The 20,711-nt window shown below is 44.1% G+C and overlaps 1 protein-coding gene across 1 annotated transcript in view; it reads left to right on the top strand.

The window, feature by feature from the left end:
• LOC110528816 (low-density lipoprotein receptor-related protein 1B) overlaps positions 1-20,711 on the top strand; it is a 159,807-nt gene that overhangs the window by 12,783 nt on the left and 126,313 nt on the right. The window contains exons 7-20 of the mRNA XM_036984417.1: positions 649-835; positions 1,039-1,182; positions 1,735-1,971; positions 3,001-3,181; positions 4,115-4,334; positions 4,511-4,700; positions 9,508-9,630; positions 9,925-10,059; positions 10,457-10,582; positions 11,762-11,878; positions 13,648-13,728; positions 15,346-15,510; positions 15,829-16,014; positions 20,102-20,302. Coding sequence (XP_036840312.1) covers positions 649-835; positions 1,039-1,182; positions 1,735-1,971; positions 3,001-3,181; positions 4,115-4,334; positions 4,511-4,700; positions 9,508-9,630; positions 9,925-10,059; positions 10,457-10,582; positions 11,762-11,878; positions 13,648-13,728; positions 15,346-15,510; positions 15,829-16,014; positions 20,102-20,302 — 2,293 coding nt within the window. The remainder of the gene's footprint in view (positions 1-648; positions 836-1,038; positions 1,183-1,734; positions 1,972-3,000; positions 3,182-4,114; positions 4,335-4,510; positions 4,701-9,507; positions 9,631-9,924; positions 10,060-10,456; positions 10,583-11,761; positions 11,879-13,647; positions 13,729-15,345; positions 15,511-15,828; positions 16,015-20,101; positions 20,303-20,711) is intronic.

The following is a 20,711-nucleotide window of genomic DNA, read 5'->3' as shown; positions in this document are numbered from 1 at the left end:
TTTCTTGGGGGTTTTATGGAACGTTTTCTTAATGTTCTGAGAACATGACTTAAATACAACCACGAGGAAACCTGTAGAAAACATTAGGCTGAAGTACTGAAATTCCCACAGAGAAACATGGTTTCTTCACATTCTCTGAACAATTTGAGAACATTACTGTAAATAGAACCACGAGGAAACGTTACGCTGATTGTACAGAAACTCCCACCTAAGAAACATATGGTTCTCAGAATGTCATGTGCTAGCTGGGTATCCTGCGCCATTCCAAGAATATTGTTGGAATCAGTGGCGGCTGCTGAGGGGAGGACAGCTCATAATAATGTCAGGAACGGAGTGAATGGAATTCCACCTATTCCACTCCAGCCATTACCACAAGCCCCCCCCCCCCCCCCCCCCCCCCCCCCCAATTAAGGTGCCACCAACCTCCTGTGGTTGGAATATTGTATGTAAAATCAACCATAGGACAACCACTTTCTCACTGAGCTCTAAGAAACATATGATTCTCAGAACGTTATGTGCTTGCTGGGGGCAAAGGTGTTTACCTGGGGATTAAGTTGAGATGAATGAAACATGTAAATGCAGCCCAGCGTTGCTCTATAGCACCGTGCCTATCCTTCCTCTTGTCATACTGCTCTCTTTGTCTCCCAGTTGCTGCACCTCCACGGATTATCACTCTTTGAAGATTATTTGTTTGCAACTCGCACCGAGCCATCTAAAGGGACAAAAGCGGACATTTTACAGATAAATCGGTTTAGCGTAGCAGAGGTTCAAACTGTAACCACCGTGGAGAATTCCGTGGGAATACGTGTTTACCAGAAACTCACCCAACCAACAGGTAAAAAGAAAATATAGTGTTTCTTGCATGTGTAGAAGATATCTGTGTGTGTGTGTGTGTGTGTTTGTGTGTGTGTGTGTGTGCACGTGCATGTGTGTGTGTGTGTGAGAGTGTGTGTGTGTGTGTGTGTGTGTGTGTGCACGCGCGTGTGTGTGTGTGTTGTGTGTCTGGTATCTACCCTCGTCTCCTATCTCTCTCTGCAGTCAGGACTCATGCCTGCGATCCCGATCCGTCCGGAAGAAAAGGAGGATGCGCTCACATGTGTCTGCTCAGCGGAAGTTACAAATCCCGATCCTGCCGCTGTGGAACAGGCTTTGTACTGGGAAGTGACAGACAATCCTGCAAGAGTAAGTTCATATTAGGGCATATTATGTCATGTGTTGACGGCCATAGTGTCAGTCAGAGGCAAAGTAGCTTCTATAATTAGTGACAGCGCCCGCGCGACCCAAACGCCTGCACTCTTTGCTCCAGCCTGCTCCTCTGTCAGGTCTCCTGAACATCATATCTAGTCAACCCAAACAACATCGCTAATGACTGGTGAAAAGCCCAAATTCATCTTTGTTTTGGTCGGCTCCAATGCGTCCCGTTAACTTTGTCTCAAGCGTTGCTTTGGCACAGGCTCGGTTTTGGAGTAAGGGATTGATTGATTTGACGAGGTCTAATCAGCCGACCGAATTCTTGCTTTAATTTAGGTCATTGTAATTACCTTATTATTCTTGTCTTAGGATACCATTTTTAATTTCCTGTGTCGGTTGGAAGAAAAGCGAATCATGTAAATGAATTACACACGGGCAGTGTTCAGGGTAAAGAAGATTAGTCGCTGGTGGTTTGTTTATGTAATATTCATAACGCTTCCTATAAGCACCCTCTTCATAATGTATTATAACCTCCCTCTGCAGAGCCTATGAATGAGGTATTCCTGTTCTACGGACGAGGGAGACCCGGTGTCATCCGAGGCCTGGACCTGAATAGCAAGTCGGAGGCCGAGCACATGGTACAGATTGGCAATCTTGTAAACCCTCGGGCGATCGGCTTCCATGCAGAGACCAGCCACATATACTTTGCCGACACAACCAGCTTTCTGATTGGCCGACAAAGACTGGATGGGACCCATCGAAAAACGATCCTTAAAGATGGTCAGTGCATTCAGATGGTTCTGTTTGTTAGGTAACAACTTCAAGTGACCTTGAGATGAGATATTCCAGATGTTGACAAAAAATAGCACCTTTTAAGTTAATGAATTGAGAATCATGCCAATCACGTTATGTGAGGGTTAAACACATGTGGACAAACGCAGGTCACATAAGATTGTGTCACAGCAGTCGTCAACAGATTGTGAGATGCGACGACTAACGAGGAACTCTCTTCTGGTGCCCAGATATTTTGGACAAATCACAATTTCACAGGAGTTTGCATCTTTCAAATTTTGGAATGGGCTCCCGAGTGGCGCAGCGGTCTAAGGCACTGCATCTCAGTGCAAGGGGCATCACTACAGTCCCTGGTTCAAATCCAGGCTGTATCCAGCCATGATTGGGTCCCATAGGGCGGCGCACAATTGGCCCAGCGTCGTCCGTGTTTAGCCCGGGTAGGCCGTCATTGTAAATAACAATTTGTTAACTGACTTGCCCAGTTAAATATATATATATAATTTGGCCCATGCTTTGGTTGAGTTTCCATTTAGAGGGGATGGAAACTTCTCTAGTCTCGTTAGTATATTTTCTCATACAACTCCCCCAGAACATTATCGAGCATCTGAAGAAATTACGCAAGATTTTAGTTCTGGGATTATGTGAGTATAGAAGTCCTTTGTCTTCTTTACATCCCTGGCATGTACCTCTGTACACAAACAAATCATAGGTTATTCATACTTAAATCATATGTTATTCATACTTTCAAAGGTCTTAAAGTTGGGTCCCCGAATTAGGTCAATCTCTAATACCCAAAAGCTTTCTGTGTAAGCAGCACTATTTTGCATGACTTTTGTGTTGTGTGTGATTAATATATCTGCTACAATAGATTCTAGAACAATGCTTTGGGGTTTTGATTCCATTAACGAGGATCTGGAGACAGTGATAGATTACGCTCCTGCAGGGATGATCAAGTAGAGGATAACAACAGCATACTCTATGCATTACATTTTTTTTTTGACTCACATCCTGTCCTAGACCTTGATAACGTGGAGGGGATCTCAGTGGACTGGATAGGGAACAACTTGTACTGGACAAATGACGGCTACAGGAAAACAATCAACGTTGCCAGATTGGAGAAGGCTGCACAGACAAGGAGAACTCTGTTAGAAGGAGATATGTCTCACCCCAGAGCGATCGTGGTGGACCCTCTGCACAGGTGAGTGTGTCTTTTACAGTTGACACCCTGATAAGATCTCCTTATGTAGTGACGTGTCAATAGATATTGGTTTGTACGTACGTAAGATGCCAGGACCCAATTTTGGTACTGTTTTGAGTAAATCGACTCTGGCCGGGATTGAATCCGATCAGTGGTAGATCCGCGTTATAGCACGCTTGACATTTAAAGGTCATTTTCACTTGAGACGACATATGCAGCATTTACCTGAATGCGGTCTCTCCGCAAATGCTGAAACATTGCCTTGAAAATGTGCATAGCCAACAAAGTGCGACCTAAATCTCCATCTGAGGAAAGGAGCTGAGTTTGGACACATTTTTCGGTCAGTTAATTATAAGAATGAGCTTAAAGGTGAAATGTAATGGCAAAAATGTAAGTAGTGTGTTGCTCTCTGGTATGAGAGGCTTAACAGTTTCAGAGCAGACTAGAGTGTCTGCTGCTTTTCGGGAACTTTAGAGTGATTTGATATTCACACATTTGGTGTCATGTCTAAAAAAATATATATACACTGCTCAAAAAAATAAAGGTAACACTAAAATAACACATCTTAGATCTGAATGAATGAAATATTCTTATTAAATACTTTTTTCTTTACATAGTTGAATGTGCTGACAACAAAATCACAAAAATTATCAATGGAAATCAAATCTATCGACCCATGGAGGTCTGGATTTGGAGTCACACTCAAAATTAATGTGGAAAACCACACTACACGCTGATCCAACTTTGATGTAATGTTCTTAAAACAAGTCAAAATGAGGCTCAGTAGTGTGTGTGGCCTCCACGTGCCTGTATGACCTTCCTACAACGGCATGCTACTGATGAGATGGCCGATGCCCCGGATTATTTGGGCTAACTTATCTATCTCTCTATGCTAGACCATCACATTGATAATTAATTTCTTCTGGTTTTCAGCTGGATGTACTGGACAGACTGGGAGGAGGATGAGGTGAACGATAGTGTTGGCAAGATAGAGAAAGCCTGGATGGATGGATCCCACCGGCTGGACTTTGTCACTTCAGGCATCCTGTGGCCTAACGGACTCACCCTAGACCATGGCTCCAGTAACATGTACTGGTGCGACGCTTATTATGACCACATCGAGAAAATCTCCCTCGATGGTACCCACAGAACGGTTAGTAAATGAGTGAGTGTTCTTTTCTACTGATCAACAAATATGCATAGTATCAATTGAATATGTACATTTATTTTCAACATTTGTATGGTTGCAAATACATGACTCCATAAAAAAAAAGTCACTTTTAACTGCGAATTATTGTCCAACATGTTCTTTGTTTCTTTTATCCAAAGGTGGTGTATAACGGCAAAGAATTAAACCATCCCTTTGGAATTTCCCTGCACCAGAATTCTGTTTTCTGGACAGATTACATGAATGCCTCTATTTTCCAACTGGACTTGCAGTCAGGGCAGGTTGCTCTTATGAGAAGCGAGAAACCCCCTCTTTTTGGGCTATCTGTGTACGATGCTCAAAGGCAGCAAGGTAAATACACCCTCACACTATCATTGTCATGTCACCAAAACTATTTAAATACAAGACTGGCTCACTTTTTTTGTAATATAAACATATCAGAGACTAGGGGACATACTCATTACGTACAGGATCCCTGTGAATCTCAACCCTGTCAAACCAGTTTTTTCAGTATATCAACCCTGATGAGATGGTGAACTGAGAGGACCTTTGATGAAATTACAACACTGAGAATGGCTGAAGTACTAAACTTGGACTTTGCTCCAGCCAGGGGGTTTGAAATGCATGACAGTAAATACATCAGAACATTCTCTTTTTGATTTTCCCCTTTTACGCCGGACAAAGTTGAATGACTGTTTAACAGATGCACCACCGCCTCACCTTTCTCCACACGGCCGGGAAAAAAAAATCAGGTGTTATTTTTTGGCCAATATATGTGTCTCTTTGCTTATAATGCACTGTCCGCTCTCTAGTGATGGGTCGTTCACTAAAAGAAATAAAAAAATACAAAATAAGATCTGAATAATCAAAAGATTTAAATTAATAGAATTAACTAATTCAAAGAATGAAAAAATAACTAAAATAATATAGACCTAAATGCTCAAGCGCACACACATTCGTTCTGACTGTCTGCTCAGACTAACAGCCTCACCTGTTGTTTCTGTCAATCAGACACGCAGTGTCAACCAATGAACCAAAGATGCGCGAGGGAGGGCCGAGCCAACTCACTCAGTCACACACTTAGCAGCCGAGGAGAGAGAGGAAGGACAGCTGTGAAAACAACAGCTGGAAAATGAGTCGGAAGCACAGTAGCATTTGGATGCATTTTAGTAATGTAGACAATGTTAGAGCACAGTGTAGAATTTGCCAAAACAAAATCTCATATAAAGTCGGTTCTACGCACAACCTACACCGGCGTATGCGAACTGTGCACCCAACTGTGAAGCTAGCTGTAGTGGAGCTTCAAGAAACTAGCGGGCCTGCTAGTGATAGTGGTGGAGCCAGAACCTCCACACGTGGAGATGTTTCCACTCAGTCAAATAGGCCTACTCCGCGACCCACAGCAACGCAGTCGTCTATGGACCAGTTTATGCCGAAGTCTGTCTGTAGCAAAACAAGGACAAATTGATATTGCATTGGCTAAAATGATTGCCACCGATTTTCAGCCATTTTCGATCGTGTAGGACAGAGGTTTTAGAAATTATAGCAATAGTCTAAATCCATTGTACACAATTCCAAGCAGGAAAACCCTTTCAAAATCACTTATTCCACAACTGTATGAGAGCACACAGGCTTCAGTGCGGGAAAGAGTCCAGAAAGCTTCTGCAGTTTGCCTTACCACTGACTGCTGGACATCAAGGGTAACCACTTCTTACATGTCGGTTACATGTCACTTCATTGAAGATTGTTCGATGTCTAGCTGTCTTCTGGACTGCTTTGAGTTCAGTGACAGACACACCTCAGAGAACTTGGCAGAGGAACTGTTGAGAGTGGCCAGAGAATGGCAAGTAGATAGAAAAGTGGTCTGTTGAGTTAGCGACAATAAAGTTAACATAACTAAAGCCATGAAAATGTTAAAATGGACCCATCATCCATTGATTGTAAGAGATGCTCTGAAGGTGATGAAGCCCACTGTGGACAAAGTGAAAACAGCTGTGGAATACTTCCACAGCAGCACAGTGGGTGCTGAATAACTAAAGTCTACACAACGCCAGATGGGGATGACTGAGCTGAGGCCTAAACAACACTGCACTACAAGGTGGAATTCAACATTTTATATGTTGAAGCGGTTTCTTGAGTCAAAGGATGCCATCATCTCTACCCTGGCCATTGTCAATGCACCTGTTGATGCTCTGACCCAAGAAGAATGGGAGGTGGTGGAGGAGGTGTGCAGAATCCTGGAACCCTTTGAGCAGGTCACTGTGGAGATCAGTGGAGAGAGGTACAGTAAGCAGTTATTACTACATCATTATTTAATCCAGTATTATATATGTGTATGGGCAGTAGATGAGAATGTAGTATCAGTAGACAGAACATGAACCTGAACTAATAAGTCACTGTTCTCTTTTTTCAGCTATGTGACAGCCTCAAAAATGATACTCCTGTGTCAGGGTCTGCAGTGAATCACAGCCAGCCGCCAGAGAGAAGCAAATGTAACCACAGGACATGTGACAGAGTTGATGGACACCCTATGTTCACAAAAGGACAGAAATGGAATATAATCATGTGCTATCAGAAACCGCTGCACTTGACTCCAGGTTTAAGAAGTTAGCCTTCGGTGATGCCAGAGCGATTGAAGAGGCTCTTCAAAGAATAACCTCAGCAGCAGGGAGGGACAGCCCCAGCAGTCAGCTGGCTCAGGCAGCAGGGCAACAGGAAGAAGGGGGATCAGATGTAGGAGAAGCACCAGCAGCAGTGCCACAAACGTCTGCTGTTTGGATGCTGTTTGACGAGAGAGCAACTGGGGATGCAGCACGAAGGAATCCCTCAGCAGATGCCATAATAGAGGTCCGATCCTTTTTTGGAGAAGATCTGCATTAGGGGCCACATCCGTTCCCTCTGAGAGGGTCTTCTCGAAAACGGGACAAATAATTACTGAGAGAAGAAACCGCATCAGCCCCTCGAAAGTGAGGCAGGTGGCATTTCTGAATGCAAATCTCTCATAAAAGCTAAATATGGTCAGCATTGCTGTGTGCTGCTGGTTATAACATGGCAATAAAGAAGAGAGAGAAAAGAGGGACCAGTTTAATGTTTTAAGTGGGATGCTGCAGTTTTGCACATTGTTATTTATTTTTCTTTGATGGTGCAATATTCTATTATTATGTTGTTCAGATTGTATTGTTTTGAATTGTTATATTTATATGCACTTTGTTTAAATACATTTAAAAAAGTTATACTTTAAATGCACATGTGTAATAGCATCCTTTTTTACATTTATTTCAATTTGTGGGATGCTGCAGTTTTGTAAATTGTTATTTATTTGTCTTTGATATGGTGCAATATTCCATTATGCTGTTCAGATTGTATTCATTTTGAATGGTTGTTGTTTTAACACCAATCATAGTCAAACTATCGAAAACATTTATTATTTAAAGAGCCGTTTGGGAGCCAAAAGAACCGGCTCTTTTTGGTGAGCTGAGCCGAACTAGCAGGTTCACTAAAAAGATCCGGAATGCTCATCACTATCGCTCTCCCTTAATTCTTTCCCAAATTGACGCCCAAGAGACCAAACAGTTCTCAGATCACACGCTCAGATCATGTTCAAGCCTCGGATTGGACAGTGAAACACACACGCTCGCACCTGCAGGCGACGTGCAGATGTTTCATTTCTCTCTCATACAGTCATGGCTGAAGCCAGCACAAATTCCTACTAATTTATGTGTCCAGGTTAAACGTGGGACGTCCCTCATTATATACAAACAGTCGGTTAAATTCATGGTTATTGCATCATTTTCAGATCTATTAGAAGCGAGTAATAGACGAAACAACAATGTAATTTAACCAATTGACTGGCCAGAGATCAGGGCATTCATCAGCAAAGACGCAGTGCAAGCTGATAGTATTTTGGACAACCAAATTGAACTCAAAATGATTGATGAAATCGAAGTGTGTCAGCTGTATGGTGATTTGCGATTCATAACTTACATTTTACCAGTACTGCCAGTAGTAGTAAGGCCAACCAATAACACCACGACGGAATGCGTTTGAAGTGGTGATGCGCCGCCGAGAACAGCTAGCGTGTCCAGCAAAGTACATCGCCAGTGGTACGCACGCACTGCGCAGATCCGCAGGCGTGGGCTTTTCGTGGCAGCCAGACGCGACAATCGAAGGATGATGCGGTGAACAAAGTTACTGGGCTTGAATTCAGTCACGCTTGCTCTATGTAGGTTGATGCTTCTAATTGTGCATGTTTTCGCTCGCTCGCCTCACTTTTCTTGGGAGAAAATCCGTTCAACAGTGAATCAATTTTTGTCTGGCCTTAGCATATTTTACGTGCCACAACTCCGCCACTCAGGCTCCTAACAGTAGGGGGTCAGGCATATTTTAGTCGTGTCTGGTGCTATCCCTCTCTAACAACCAAACCTCTTCATAGCCACCGAGGGCGAGCCATGAACAAAGACAGAGACCAACGATTGATTCAATGAGAATTGAAGCTGAGACTGTCCGCAAATGTACACCGACTCTAATCCGTTAACAGCTACTTATAGTAACCCCGGCCATGTTTTCAGACTCTGCGCGGGGGTTGTCATGATAACAGTCATTGGTTGGCACATTGATGCACCTGTCTGTACTGTCTCTCACTACCTCGAAAGGAACGCTGAACTCAGCTGGGTGCCACCCACCCTCAGCCTTTACAGCGTGTTCATATGCCTTGTTTTACCTCAGCCTTCCTCCCCCCCTTTTTTTTATATATATTTTTTTACAAACTCTTCATATCCCTACCTCGCCAAATACAGTTTCATCGACATCAAGGAGGACGTCAAATGATCCGTCAGACACAGTGTTCCGTTTTCATCTGATGTCGTCGCTCTCGACTTTTTATAGCAGCGGGGTTTGGATGATTCTGCCTTTGGCTGAGTCATGTAAACAGTCGCTCTGACTGGCACGCGGATAGGAATACAGACATTAAGCCCTTTTAATCTATGAAAGTTTTGAATATAGTATTTGGTATAATAGCATCATTGTAACTAGGATTATATATATGTGTTACAGTTTTGAGTCATGTTATTGTCTTCCTAATATGTTTCATTGTAAAGGCTGCAGCTGCAAAAACAGTGATTGGATTTAGCCTACTTTGGTTTATCTAATTGATCTTTAGGTGACAATGCGTGTGGGGTTAATAATGGTGGCTGCGGTAGCCTGTGTCTGGCCATTCCCGGTAGCAGAGTGTGTGCCTGCGCTGACAACCAGTACCTGGACACGAATAACCTCACCTGCTCCTGTAAGCCCTGTCGAATACACTCTTGCTCAAACATACAAGGCCCGTTCAGCCTGACACTCCACATCAATGACCAAGGCAATCAATAGGAATAAATGACAGCAGATAAGATATGCCCATGTAGAACTCAATATGCCAGTACTGATTTTCAATGCCAGCATATAACATAAAATAAATGTTTCATCAGTTGTGGCTCTTTTGAGGAATATGTTCTGCGGAGTGTGAAGGTGAGCCAGCAAGTGGATGTGTGTGTGTGTGTGTGTGTGTGTTTGCTTGCAGCCACATTGGGTGATTCAGGGGACCACGGGGAGCCACAGAGATGTGGGAATGAAGAGTTCCAGTGTAGGAACCGGCGTTGTGTCCAGGCCTCTTGGAAATGTGATGGGGACGATGACTGTGTGGACGGAAGTGATGAGGAACCGCACATCTGCTGTAGGTTTTATTCTGCGTGTTAGAAAACATATCATTTAGCATTTATGGAAAATAGGACATGTCCCAGAGACTGATTCCAAAGGAATAAATCATTAAGTTGAAATCAACAACATACATCATCTATGCAAGACTGAAATTGCAAGGCTGACTTTTTCTGTCATGCTTTCTAGCTAGCTATCCAATATCTATGATCAAAATAAATTGTATTTGTCACATGCGCCGAATACAACAGGTATTACAGTGAAATAGACCTTACAGTGAAATGCTTACTTAATGCTTACTTACAAGCCCTTAACCAACAATGCAGTTTTAAGAACAATACCTAAAGAAAAATAAGAAGTTAAAGTAACAAATAACGAACACATTAATATGATTGCATTTTTGCCCATCATCACAGATAATCGTAGTTGCCCTGCGGATCAGTTCAAGTGTCTGAACAACCGCTGCATCCCCAAGAGGTGGCTCTGTGACGGGACCAACGACTGTGGGAGCAACGAGGACGAGTCCGACTTCACCTGCTCTGGTATGCCGCTGTCTGCTCTACTTAGAGGCCCATCTAGCTCATATGGACCAGGATGCAACTGCCAGATTCCATGTTGTAGAACAAACTTTAGTGATCTCCAAGTTTCTCCAACCAGAGAGTCATTTGGGAGAGGTTCTGTCAGAGCAGAGGCCATTGGAGAATACTCAGAGAGGAGGTGACAACTCTTACACGACTTAAACAAGCACTACTGCATGATTTCCCGTGCTGGTGAGGGACGCGTATGTCAAAGATTCCCAATGGCCTCCGTGCTACTGCACATCATGAATGTATCTATACACTGGGATAATTCATCATCTTCTCCATCCAGAAGACTTGACCAGGATATGCACACCTCCTCTGGGGGTTTTGTCAGGGGATGTAGATGAGAAATGTAGGTGTTTCAGTTGCCAGATGTTGACACAATGCCGATCCTGAACACGGATAGGATGATCCCATAAGAAAGAAAATGCCGATTTATATATGAATGATATCCCGGTTTCAGTTTTTTTTTTTAACGTTCACTTTTTGATCTCTGTGAATAAATAGATTACTGTGAGTAAGATAGCGAGCCAATTCTCTAGGACGACCAGTCACGGAGAAACCAAATCCAGATCTTTTAGCACTAAAGGGCTCCCGAGTGGCGCAGCAGTCTAAGGCACTGCATCTCAGTGCTAGAGGTGTCACTACAGACCCTGGTTCAATTCCAGGCCGTATCACAACTTGCCGTGATTGGGAGTACAATAGGGCGGCGCACAATTGGCCCAACGTCGTCCGGGTTAGAGTTTGGCCTGAGTAGGCCGTCATTTTAAATAAGAATTTGTTCTTAACGGACTTGCCTAGTTAAATAAAGTTTAAATAAAAAATGAAATATATGCAACACACATGGCCTGCTAGCTCTATGCGGAATCAAATGTTACAGAACATGAACAGTAAATGTAAAAGATCAGACATTACTTAAAAATGTCCCATACTATAATGGTGTGGATTCACTCACTGAAATAGGCTAGGCCTAGTCAATGCACTTTATTTAAGTACTCATTAAGACCATACTGGTAATGAAAAGCACTATATTACTGTTGCGTAATAGAATAGAAAAACGTAACTTTTCTAACGGGAACTTCGGTGTAGTAAAGTAATGTTATAAAAATGCTATTTTATTATTGCTATTAATGTTTTCAGCGGGATCATGCCAAGCTGACCAGTTCTCTTGTGAGAACGGGAGATGCATCCCAGAGTCCTGGCGTTGTGACAGGGATGACGACTGTGGGGACCACTCTGATGAGACCGCCTCTTGTGGTGAGCTTCTGGACAAGTTTTCATTAAAAGGCTCAATAAAATGAAATAAAGTCACAGCTGTGTTGAGCTATTCATACTGGCATACTACTTAGAATGAAGCAGTCCATTGGACAAGACATTCTTCGTGATATGTTAGCCTGGGCATTTTCTTAACACTCCAGCCGTGACAAATCAATGGGTTTTTCCCTCCTTTGGTTCCTTCCACTTGAATAGGTTGACTTAAATCGAAATGATATCAACATTAGCCTAACATTTCAGAAATCATTCGCGATGTTTTTGAGACTTTTTCTATCGTTGCATTATGTCATTCCACTGTGAGCCTTGTATTTTACCTACCCATCATGTTAATTCAATTTAGTATGTAGGCTACCCTCTGGGCACGCTCTGACAACCTCTGGAGCAGACAACACAACATGACGATGGAGAGAAAGGCTTTTAATATTTAAAATATGAAATAGCTGGGACTCTCCCTGTCATTAGAGGGATAATTATGTCTTCCTTCTCTGAAACAATAGCATGCATGGGCTTTCAAAGATGTAGATCAGGGATTGGCACCTGGCTCAACCCCCACTTCCTTGCTGTTGAGAGTTAGTACACAAGATGCAATTTTGAAATTTGGTTGTATGCATCAGCAGCTTTTCTCTTGTTATGTCAGTCACTGACAGTCACACAGTTGGCCATGTTGGGCTAATCTTTTTATATTAGCCCCTTGTCGTGATCATGGTCAAATTACAGACCCGGGTACCCCCATGGATTTTGTTAGTCACTCTCACTCAGATATCATATTCAAAACAGGAAACATTTCTCGCCAAACGTATGGTGAAATGTATAGATGTGCAGGAAATTAGCAGTAAATCTGCTGATGCTGTTGATGTAGGCCAGGACCAGCCTTTCAACGCATTTCATGGCTACAGATGTGAGTGCTACGGGGTCGTAATCAATTTGGCGTGTTACCTTGGCGTTCTTGGGCACAGGGGCTATGGTGATCTGCTTGAAACATGTAGGTATTACAGACTGGGTCAGGGAGAGATTGAAAATGTCAGTGAAGACACAAATGCAAGTTCAAACAGACTCAAAGACAGCCACGACACATGCGCACGAACTCCAAAGGACCCTTTCCCCAGGTCAGGTATCCCACAATGTGAATACACCCTCTTCTGGCGAGGATACATCTAAAATGACTGTAAATCACCATCACCACAGAGTTGTTAAACCAAAGTAATGTAATCGGATATCACCTCTCTACACTTGTTTTAGATAAGAGGGAAAAGTAACAGGCAGTCGGACACAGTCTGCAAAACAATCGGCAAGGACAATTTGAACCTTCTGTTACATAATGTAGCTGTGAATGATACTTTTCTGTTACCTCTGGTGCTACTTAGAAACTGCTTCACAAGTACAAACAGACACAGACAGTGTTCACAGTCATTACAGTTCCTGCCTGGCTTCCTTAAATCTAATTCAAGCCTGCGCTGAAAAACACTTTGCGCACTCCAATTTTTTAAAACTTCAGAATTCAAAGGCAATGCCAACTCACATAACTGTGCCAATGTCTCCTGCATCTAATGTGTAATAATAACAGATGTTCACCCACACTGTTTCAGAGGTTTTAAGTGCATGCATTGTGTAAATTACTGGCCTATGTGATTCTGGACAGTCGTAATTGATCAATTCCTGTCATCAAAAGTGCTTTGTTAGAAAAAAATCCCAAATTGAACCTCTTTGTATTATAACAATAACACAAATTTTTCTTCTTTCTTTCTTACCAGATTTCGCCACATGTGAGCCCCTTACACAGTTCAGCTGTTCCAATGGAAGGTGCGTTAGTGTGAAATGGCACTGTGACTCAGGTGAGTGGCATTTTTCTGTGAACACTCTCTTTTTACAGTTCAATTTTCTACCTCAGTGGGAAAAACTGCCTGATTTTAAATGGCGCCATTACAACAACCAGTGTACTACCAGAATTGGTTGTAATCTGGTTGTAACAGCATCATTTCAACCAGTTTTCCTTACTGGGAAAACGCCATGGGATGGAACTGCACTCTCAAGAAGCAGCTTGCTGGATGATTACATTTCACCTTCTCTGAACCACGCTGTGACTCTCACACTGTTTCTTAATCTCCCTTCTGTCCTCCCCCCCTTCCATCCATTCCCCCTCTCTCCGTTCGTTCTCCCTCTCTTCCGTCTGTTCCCCCTCTCTTCCGTCTGTTCCCTCTCTCTTCCGTCCATTCCTCCTCTCTTCCGTCTGTTCCCTCTCTCTTCCGTCCGTTCCCCCTCTCTTCCGTCCGTTCCCTCTCTTCCATCCATTCCCCCTCTCTCCGTTCGTTCTCCCTCTCTTCCGTCCGTTCCCTCTCTCTTCCGTCCGTTCCCCCTCTCTTCTGTCTATTCCCACTCTCTCCGTCCGTTCCCCCTCTTCCGTCTGTTCCCCCTCTCTTCCGTCTGTTCCCTCTCTCTTCCGTCCATTCCCCCTCTCTCCATCCATTCCCCCTCTCTCCGTTCGTTCTCCCTCTCTTCCGTCTGTTCCCCCTCTCTTCCGTCCATTCCCCCTCTCTTCCATCCATTCCCCCTCTCTACGTTCGTTCTCCCTCTCTTCCGTCCATTCCCTCTCTCTTCCATCCGTTCCCCCTCTCTTCCGTCCGTTCCCCCTCTCTCCGTTCGTTCTCCCTCTCTTCCGTCTGTTCCCCCTCTCTTCCGTCCATTCCCCCTCTCTTCCATCCATTCCCCCTCTCTCCGTTCGTTCTCCCTCTCTTCCGTCCGTTCCCTCTCTCTTCCGTCCGTTCCCCCTCTCTTGTCTATTCCCACTCTCTCCGTCCGTTCCCCCTCTTCCGTCTGTTCCCCCTCTCTTCCGTCTGTTCCCCCTCTCTTCCGTCCGTTCCCTCTCTCTTCTGTCTATTCCCACTCTCTCCGTCTGTTCCCTCTCTCTTCCATCCGTTCCCCCTCTCTTCCGTCCGTTCCCCCTCTCTCCGTTCGTTCTCCCTCTCTTCCGTCTGTTCCCCCTCTCTTCCGTCCATTCCCCCTCTCTTCCATCCATTCCCCCTCTCTCCGTTCGTTCTCCCTCTCTTCCGTCCGTTCCCTCTCTCTTCCGTCCGTTCCCCCTCTCTTGTCTATTCCCACTCTCTCCGTCCGTTCCCCCTCTTCCGTCTGTTCCCCCTCTCTTCCGTCTGTTCCCCCTCTCTTCCGTCCGTTCCCTCTCTCTTCTGTCTATTCCCACTCTCTCCGTCTGTTCCCCCTCTTCCGTCTGTTCCCCCTCTCTTCCATCTGTTCCCCCTCTCTTCCGTCCGTTCCCTGTCTCTTCCATCCTTTCCCCCTCTCTTCCATCCTTTCCCCATCTTTTCTCTTCTCCCCCATATCTTCTCCTTCTCCCCCTCCTTCACCCCTCCTTCCCCCTCTCCCCATCCTTTCCCCCTGTCTTCCATCCTTTTCCCATCTCCCCATCCTTTCCCCCTCTCCCTTTCCACCTCACCCAGATGATGACTGTGGGGATGGTAGTGACGAGGTGGGTTGTGTCCATGCCTGTTCCAGTGCCCAATTCCAGTGTGCCAGTGGGAAGTGTATCCCTGACCACTGGGCCTGTGACGGGGACGATGACTGTGGGGACAACAGTGATGAGAACACCACCTGCACTGGGACAGGTGAGGGAAAAACACACTAACTTCTCATTCTTCTATCTGCCTTACGGGAATCACACCCTTCGGATTCAAGTCTTAGATCTGTGAAAGTATAGTGTAGTCAGAGGATATGCTCAATATAGTCTTTGAAATGGGGATGCTATTCATCACACTTCAGGGGATGCGGTTAGGAATGTGGGTTTGAGATGCACAGTATCTGTCCTTGTAAAAATAGCCCTTACCGAAGAAATAAGTACTTTGTTTGCTGAAGTGCGTAGCCCTACCTCAACTCCGTATTTGTCAATGTATGTTTATCTCTCTGAACCTCTGTCTCTCCTATAGCCTCGGTATCAGCTGATGACTGCAGCGGAGATGAGTTCCATTGCCGGGACGACGGTGGCACCTGTATCCCCGAGCGCTGGAGGTGTGACGGGGACAAGGACTGCGAGGACGGGAGTGACGAGGCAGACTGTGAAGGCACCAGCAGAATGTGTGACCCACACGCAAAGTTCACCTGTCAAACTTCAGGTACGGCACTGAAGCTACTGTGAAATCACTTTAGGAAAGAAATGCTGCGCACTCTGTGGCTCTGATGCAGTGCATACAGTATCATTAAATGCCCATGTTTAGCTGTAGAAAGCTACACTGCTTTCATCAAAGTGTCATCTGGACTGTAGCTACTGTGACCGACACAAAAAGCTCACCTGTAAAACCTCATGTACTGTAGCTACCTCTCCAGATGTTTTGTGTACCGTGTGTACTCTGCATACAGGACTGTACACCATGCCCCCAAAATGAACCCCCGAGCGGCCATGTTTTTAATGTCAACCTCTCAGTTATTACCATAGACATACATCAAATGAATGTATCTCTGATTGTTACCCTGAAATGGTCTTAATCTGTGTCCTTGGTGTACAGGCACACATTGGGTAAACTGAGATAAGCCTACAGGGTTAGAATTCACACACAATGGTGAGGAAAAAGCCAGAGAGCCTTTCAAGTCTTTTATGATACCTGCAGGGCATCTTATAGACGTCTCCACACTTTATCATGTAGCCATGCCAGTAAAATGGGAATAGTTTGGATACTTTATGTGGCCCCTAAAACAGTTCCACATGGTTGTGGTAAATTAAATCGGCCGAGGAGTTGCAGATCTCCCAATGTAAGTTGGTCATATTATTGGGCCAATAGTTCCATGAGGTTGATATATATCATCTGTGCGGTGCACTGCATTATGTATGATTGGTCTTAAAGTGGGGAATTCACACGAGAAAAGCCTCTAGCTTAGTTCACTGATCTCGTGCTGTTAAAAGGCTTAATACACATCATTCACTTACCATGCAAAATTCAGCAAAACGTCATGAGGAGTTTTAAGATTCACAAAAAGCAGGTCTTAACGGTAACACAGTTGATAATGGCAAGGCTTTTGAGAGGGGAAGCACAGCCTATCCAGCCATGAAGCACAGTGCCAATGGAAGAGACATGCCTTTTTGGCCGGTGAATCTCGTATTTCAAATCAAATCAAATCAAATTTTATTTGTCACATACACATGGTTAGCAGATGTTAATGCGAGTGTAGCGAAATGCTTGTGCTTCTAGTTCCGACAATGCAGTAATAACCAACAAGTAATCTAACTAACAATTCCAAAACTACTGTCTTATACACAGTGTAAGGGGATAAAGAATATGTACATAATGATATATGAATGAGTGATGGTACAGAGCAGCATAGGCAGGATACATTAGATGGTATCGAGTACAGTATATACATGAGGTGAGTATGTAAACAAAGTGGCATAGTTAAAGTGGCTAGTGATACATGTATTACATAAGGATGCAGTCGATGATATAGAGTACAGTATATACGTATGCATATGAGATGAATAATGTAGGGTAAGTAACATTATATAAGGTAGCATTGTTTAAAGTGGCTAGTGATATATTTACATCATTTCCCATCAATTCCCATTATTAAAGTGGCTGGAGTTGAGTCAGTGACAGTGTCAGTGTGTTGGCAGCAGCCACTCAATGTTAGTGGTGGCTGTTTAACAGTCTGATGGCCTTGAGATAGAAGCTGTTTTTCAGTCTCTCGGTCCCAGCTTTGATGCACCTGTACTGACCTCGCCTTCTGGATGATAGCGGGGTGAACAGGCAGTGGCTCGGGTGGTTGATGTCCTTGATGATCTTTATGGCCTTCCTGTAACATCGGGTGGTGTAGGTGTCCTGGAGGGCAGGTAGTTTGCCCCCGGTGATGCGTTGTGCAGACCTCACTACCCTCAGGAGAGCCTTACGGTTGTGGGCGGAGCAGTTGCCGTACCAGGCGGTGATACAGCCCGCCAGGATGCTCTCGATTGTGCATCTGTAGAAGTTTGTGAGTGCTTTTGGTGACAAACCAAATTTCTTCAGCCTCCTGAGGTTGAAGAGGCGCTGCTGCGCCTTCTTCACGATGCTGTCTGTGTGAGTGGACCAATTCAGTTTGTCTGTGATGTGTATGCCGAGGAACTTAAAACTTGCTACCCTCTCCACTACTGTTCCATCGATGTAGATAGGGGGGTGTTCCCTCTGCTGTTTAGAAACATAAAAAGCAATTGCCCCCCCCCCCCCCCAATTTAGTTTAATTTGATTCAAGACCAAGCGTAGCCTACCCTCCCCTTAATCTAGGCTGGTTTAAAAGTGGTAGGTGCGTATAATAGGTGCGTATTTTATCCCGGCCGTTATCTAACTAGCCTATGAGTAAAGGGTTGAAATGGTCTACTGAGAGTGCTTGAATGTATTTTGGAGGTTTTTGCCCTCATGCTTTTTCATCATTCACAATTCACATACCTGCATACTTCATTTTGCTTTTTCAGTTGGCTATCCATCACCATTTTCAAAGAGCGCCTCTCGTCCAAACTATTCAATCCTCCCATAATGCCATATCAACTGCACATTTTTTTTGGGGGGGGGGGGAGAATCTTCTTTGCACATAAGCCACGATACAATTGACAGGAGCCAAGTATTTTGTATAGACGTGCGAATGTTATGCTTAAAGACATTTAGGCCTACGTGTGCACACGGTACCATGGAACGAGAGAAGCGATTTCTGATATCATGACCCGATCCTATTTAGAAATATTGCTGTTGGTTTAAAAAGCAGATATATTGTTTTTTTGTTTCATTGGATTAAAAACAAAACGCGTTAGAAAGATTCATCGTCCGTGGGTCTATGGAGAGAACGTACATGACCGAGTGCAATGCAATGAAATCTTCCATTTCTGGAGAAGTGCAAAAAGGATCTGTAAGATGGTTCCATGATGTTTCTAAAACGTTACGTTTGCGAGCAGTGTAACAGTGAGTGGACCCCCCCCCCTTCTCTTTATATTGGATCCTGTGAAAAGTTTGGATGTGCGCAAAACCAGCTGTATTATACGTCTACGGGGAGCAATTATGGTGCCTGTAACTGCGTTCAGACTTAGCCTATTTAAAACAGGTTGTTTTGTTTTCATTCAAATGTGATTATGCCCTGTCTTTTCAGTGCTTATTAATAGCCTAGTGAATTGAATCTAGTTTATTGACTACGCTTGGCATGTCCATGTCCAGACTACAACTTACAGTAGGGCTAGCCCCTATATCTGTGTGAATTCTATAGAAAATGTTTAACAGGCTATTTAACGAACTAGGCTATTTCGGAGTCCCGCCAGCGCTAAGATTGACCATTGCGGTAGGTTTGTTAAAAAATGTCCCTCAGCGTGGATTCTGAAACAGCTTCATTAGGATGCCCGGTTGGAATCGCATTATTTTGTCAAACACTCCCAAATTAAAGCGAACAGAAAGAACATACCTCCAACAATAGATCAACCCACTGTTGTCTGAATTGAAATAATTGGCAGACTCAGCTCTGATCTGTATTCACTGTGTCTGTCCAGACTAAGCTGACTGCCTTACGCTGAGGCTGACAAAGTATAGCCTTTGAAAATATATATGAGGCACCCCAAATGGAACCCTATTCCCTATACAGTGCACTACTTTTAACCAGAGCCATATGGGCCCTGGTCAAACTAGTCCACCATATAGGGAATAGGGTGCCATTTGGGACAAATAAATAGCCTTTCATTAGGCCTTGTTGCAAGCCACGTAAACAGGATTTATTCCAGGGTTTCCTCATCAATGCCACAGATTAAAGCTGAGGTGGGCTGCCTCTCTGCTAGCACCATACACTTTACTTTCTTCTGATGCCTAAAGCGCTTTTATTCCTCAGCTTTTCAGGATTCCTCAGAGACTGTGCTTTTTACCTCGCTGCTTCCAATAATTGCTTCCTATTTCCTGCAATTGTTTCTAAAAGCTTCTATTTCCAGTCACTTTAGAGGCATTTGACCAACTACCTAGAATCAGCAGAATTGCTTCATTTGATGGTATTGACAGTTTAGGTTTAGGTATCACTATGACCATTTTCTCACCAGTTTATATCTGATAGTTTCTGTTCTCTCCAAGAAAATGGACAATCAATTCTTATTTTTGTACTTACGGTTGAAACGTGGGTTTGTTATCATTCACAATATCTCTTATAAGGACTTTTTTTTTTGCAATTATGTCCCTCTCCTCATCACCTGATCTCTCTCCGTTTCTCCCCTCACAGGCAAGTGTATCATTAAGAGCTGGGTGTGTGACGGGGACTATGACTGTGAGGATCTGTCCGATGAGGAAAGCTGTGAGATGTCGCCATGTAAACCTCCCAGATACCCCTGTGCCAACGACACCTCCGTCTGCCTGCCTCCCGAGAGCATCTGCAACGGGAGATACGACTGCTCTGACCACTCTGACGAGGGACACTTCTGTGGTACTTCTGTTCAGATCACTTCTAACCAATTCTCTTGGTCCTATTTCTCTCACTTGAGTCAATTCTCTCGGTCCCCACTTCAATTAATTATTAAATATCATTCTATTTTTTTTTCACTTCATTCTATATTTTCTTTGTCTTCCTCCTCTAGCCCGACCAGCAAATGTATGTTGACAGACAGTGTTGAGCTGTTGTAAATCAGCAGCAGTGCTTGCTTTGGCATCGTCCATCTGTCCTCGTATTCCCTGCTGAACTCAGGGAGAAACCCGGGGAGAACAAGCTGTTGAGACTGGAGAGGATATAACTCTTGCTGACCAAGATCCTTAGTTTTCTTTGGAAACACTCCAAAGACGGCAGGGAAGAGACAGAGGAGACATATTAATAGTGAAGGGGATTAGGGTTTATAACA

Source organism: Oncorhynchus mykiss, chromosome 7 (genome assembly GCF_013265735.2).
Source record: "Oncorhynchus mykiss isolate Arlee chromosome 7, USDA_OmykA_1.1, whole genome shotgun sequence".
NCBI classification, from domain to species: Eukaryota; Metazoa; Chordata; class Actinopteri; order Salmoniformes; family Salmonidae; genus Oncorhynchus; species Oncorhynchus mykiss.
The sequence above is the reverse complement of the archived record's forward strand: the minus strand, read 5'-3'. Positions and strand labels throughout refer to the sequence as shown.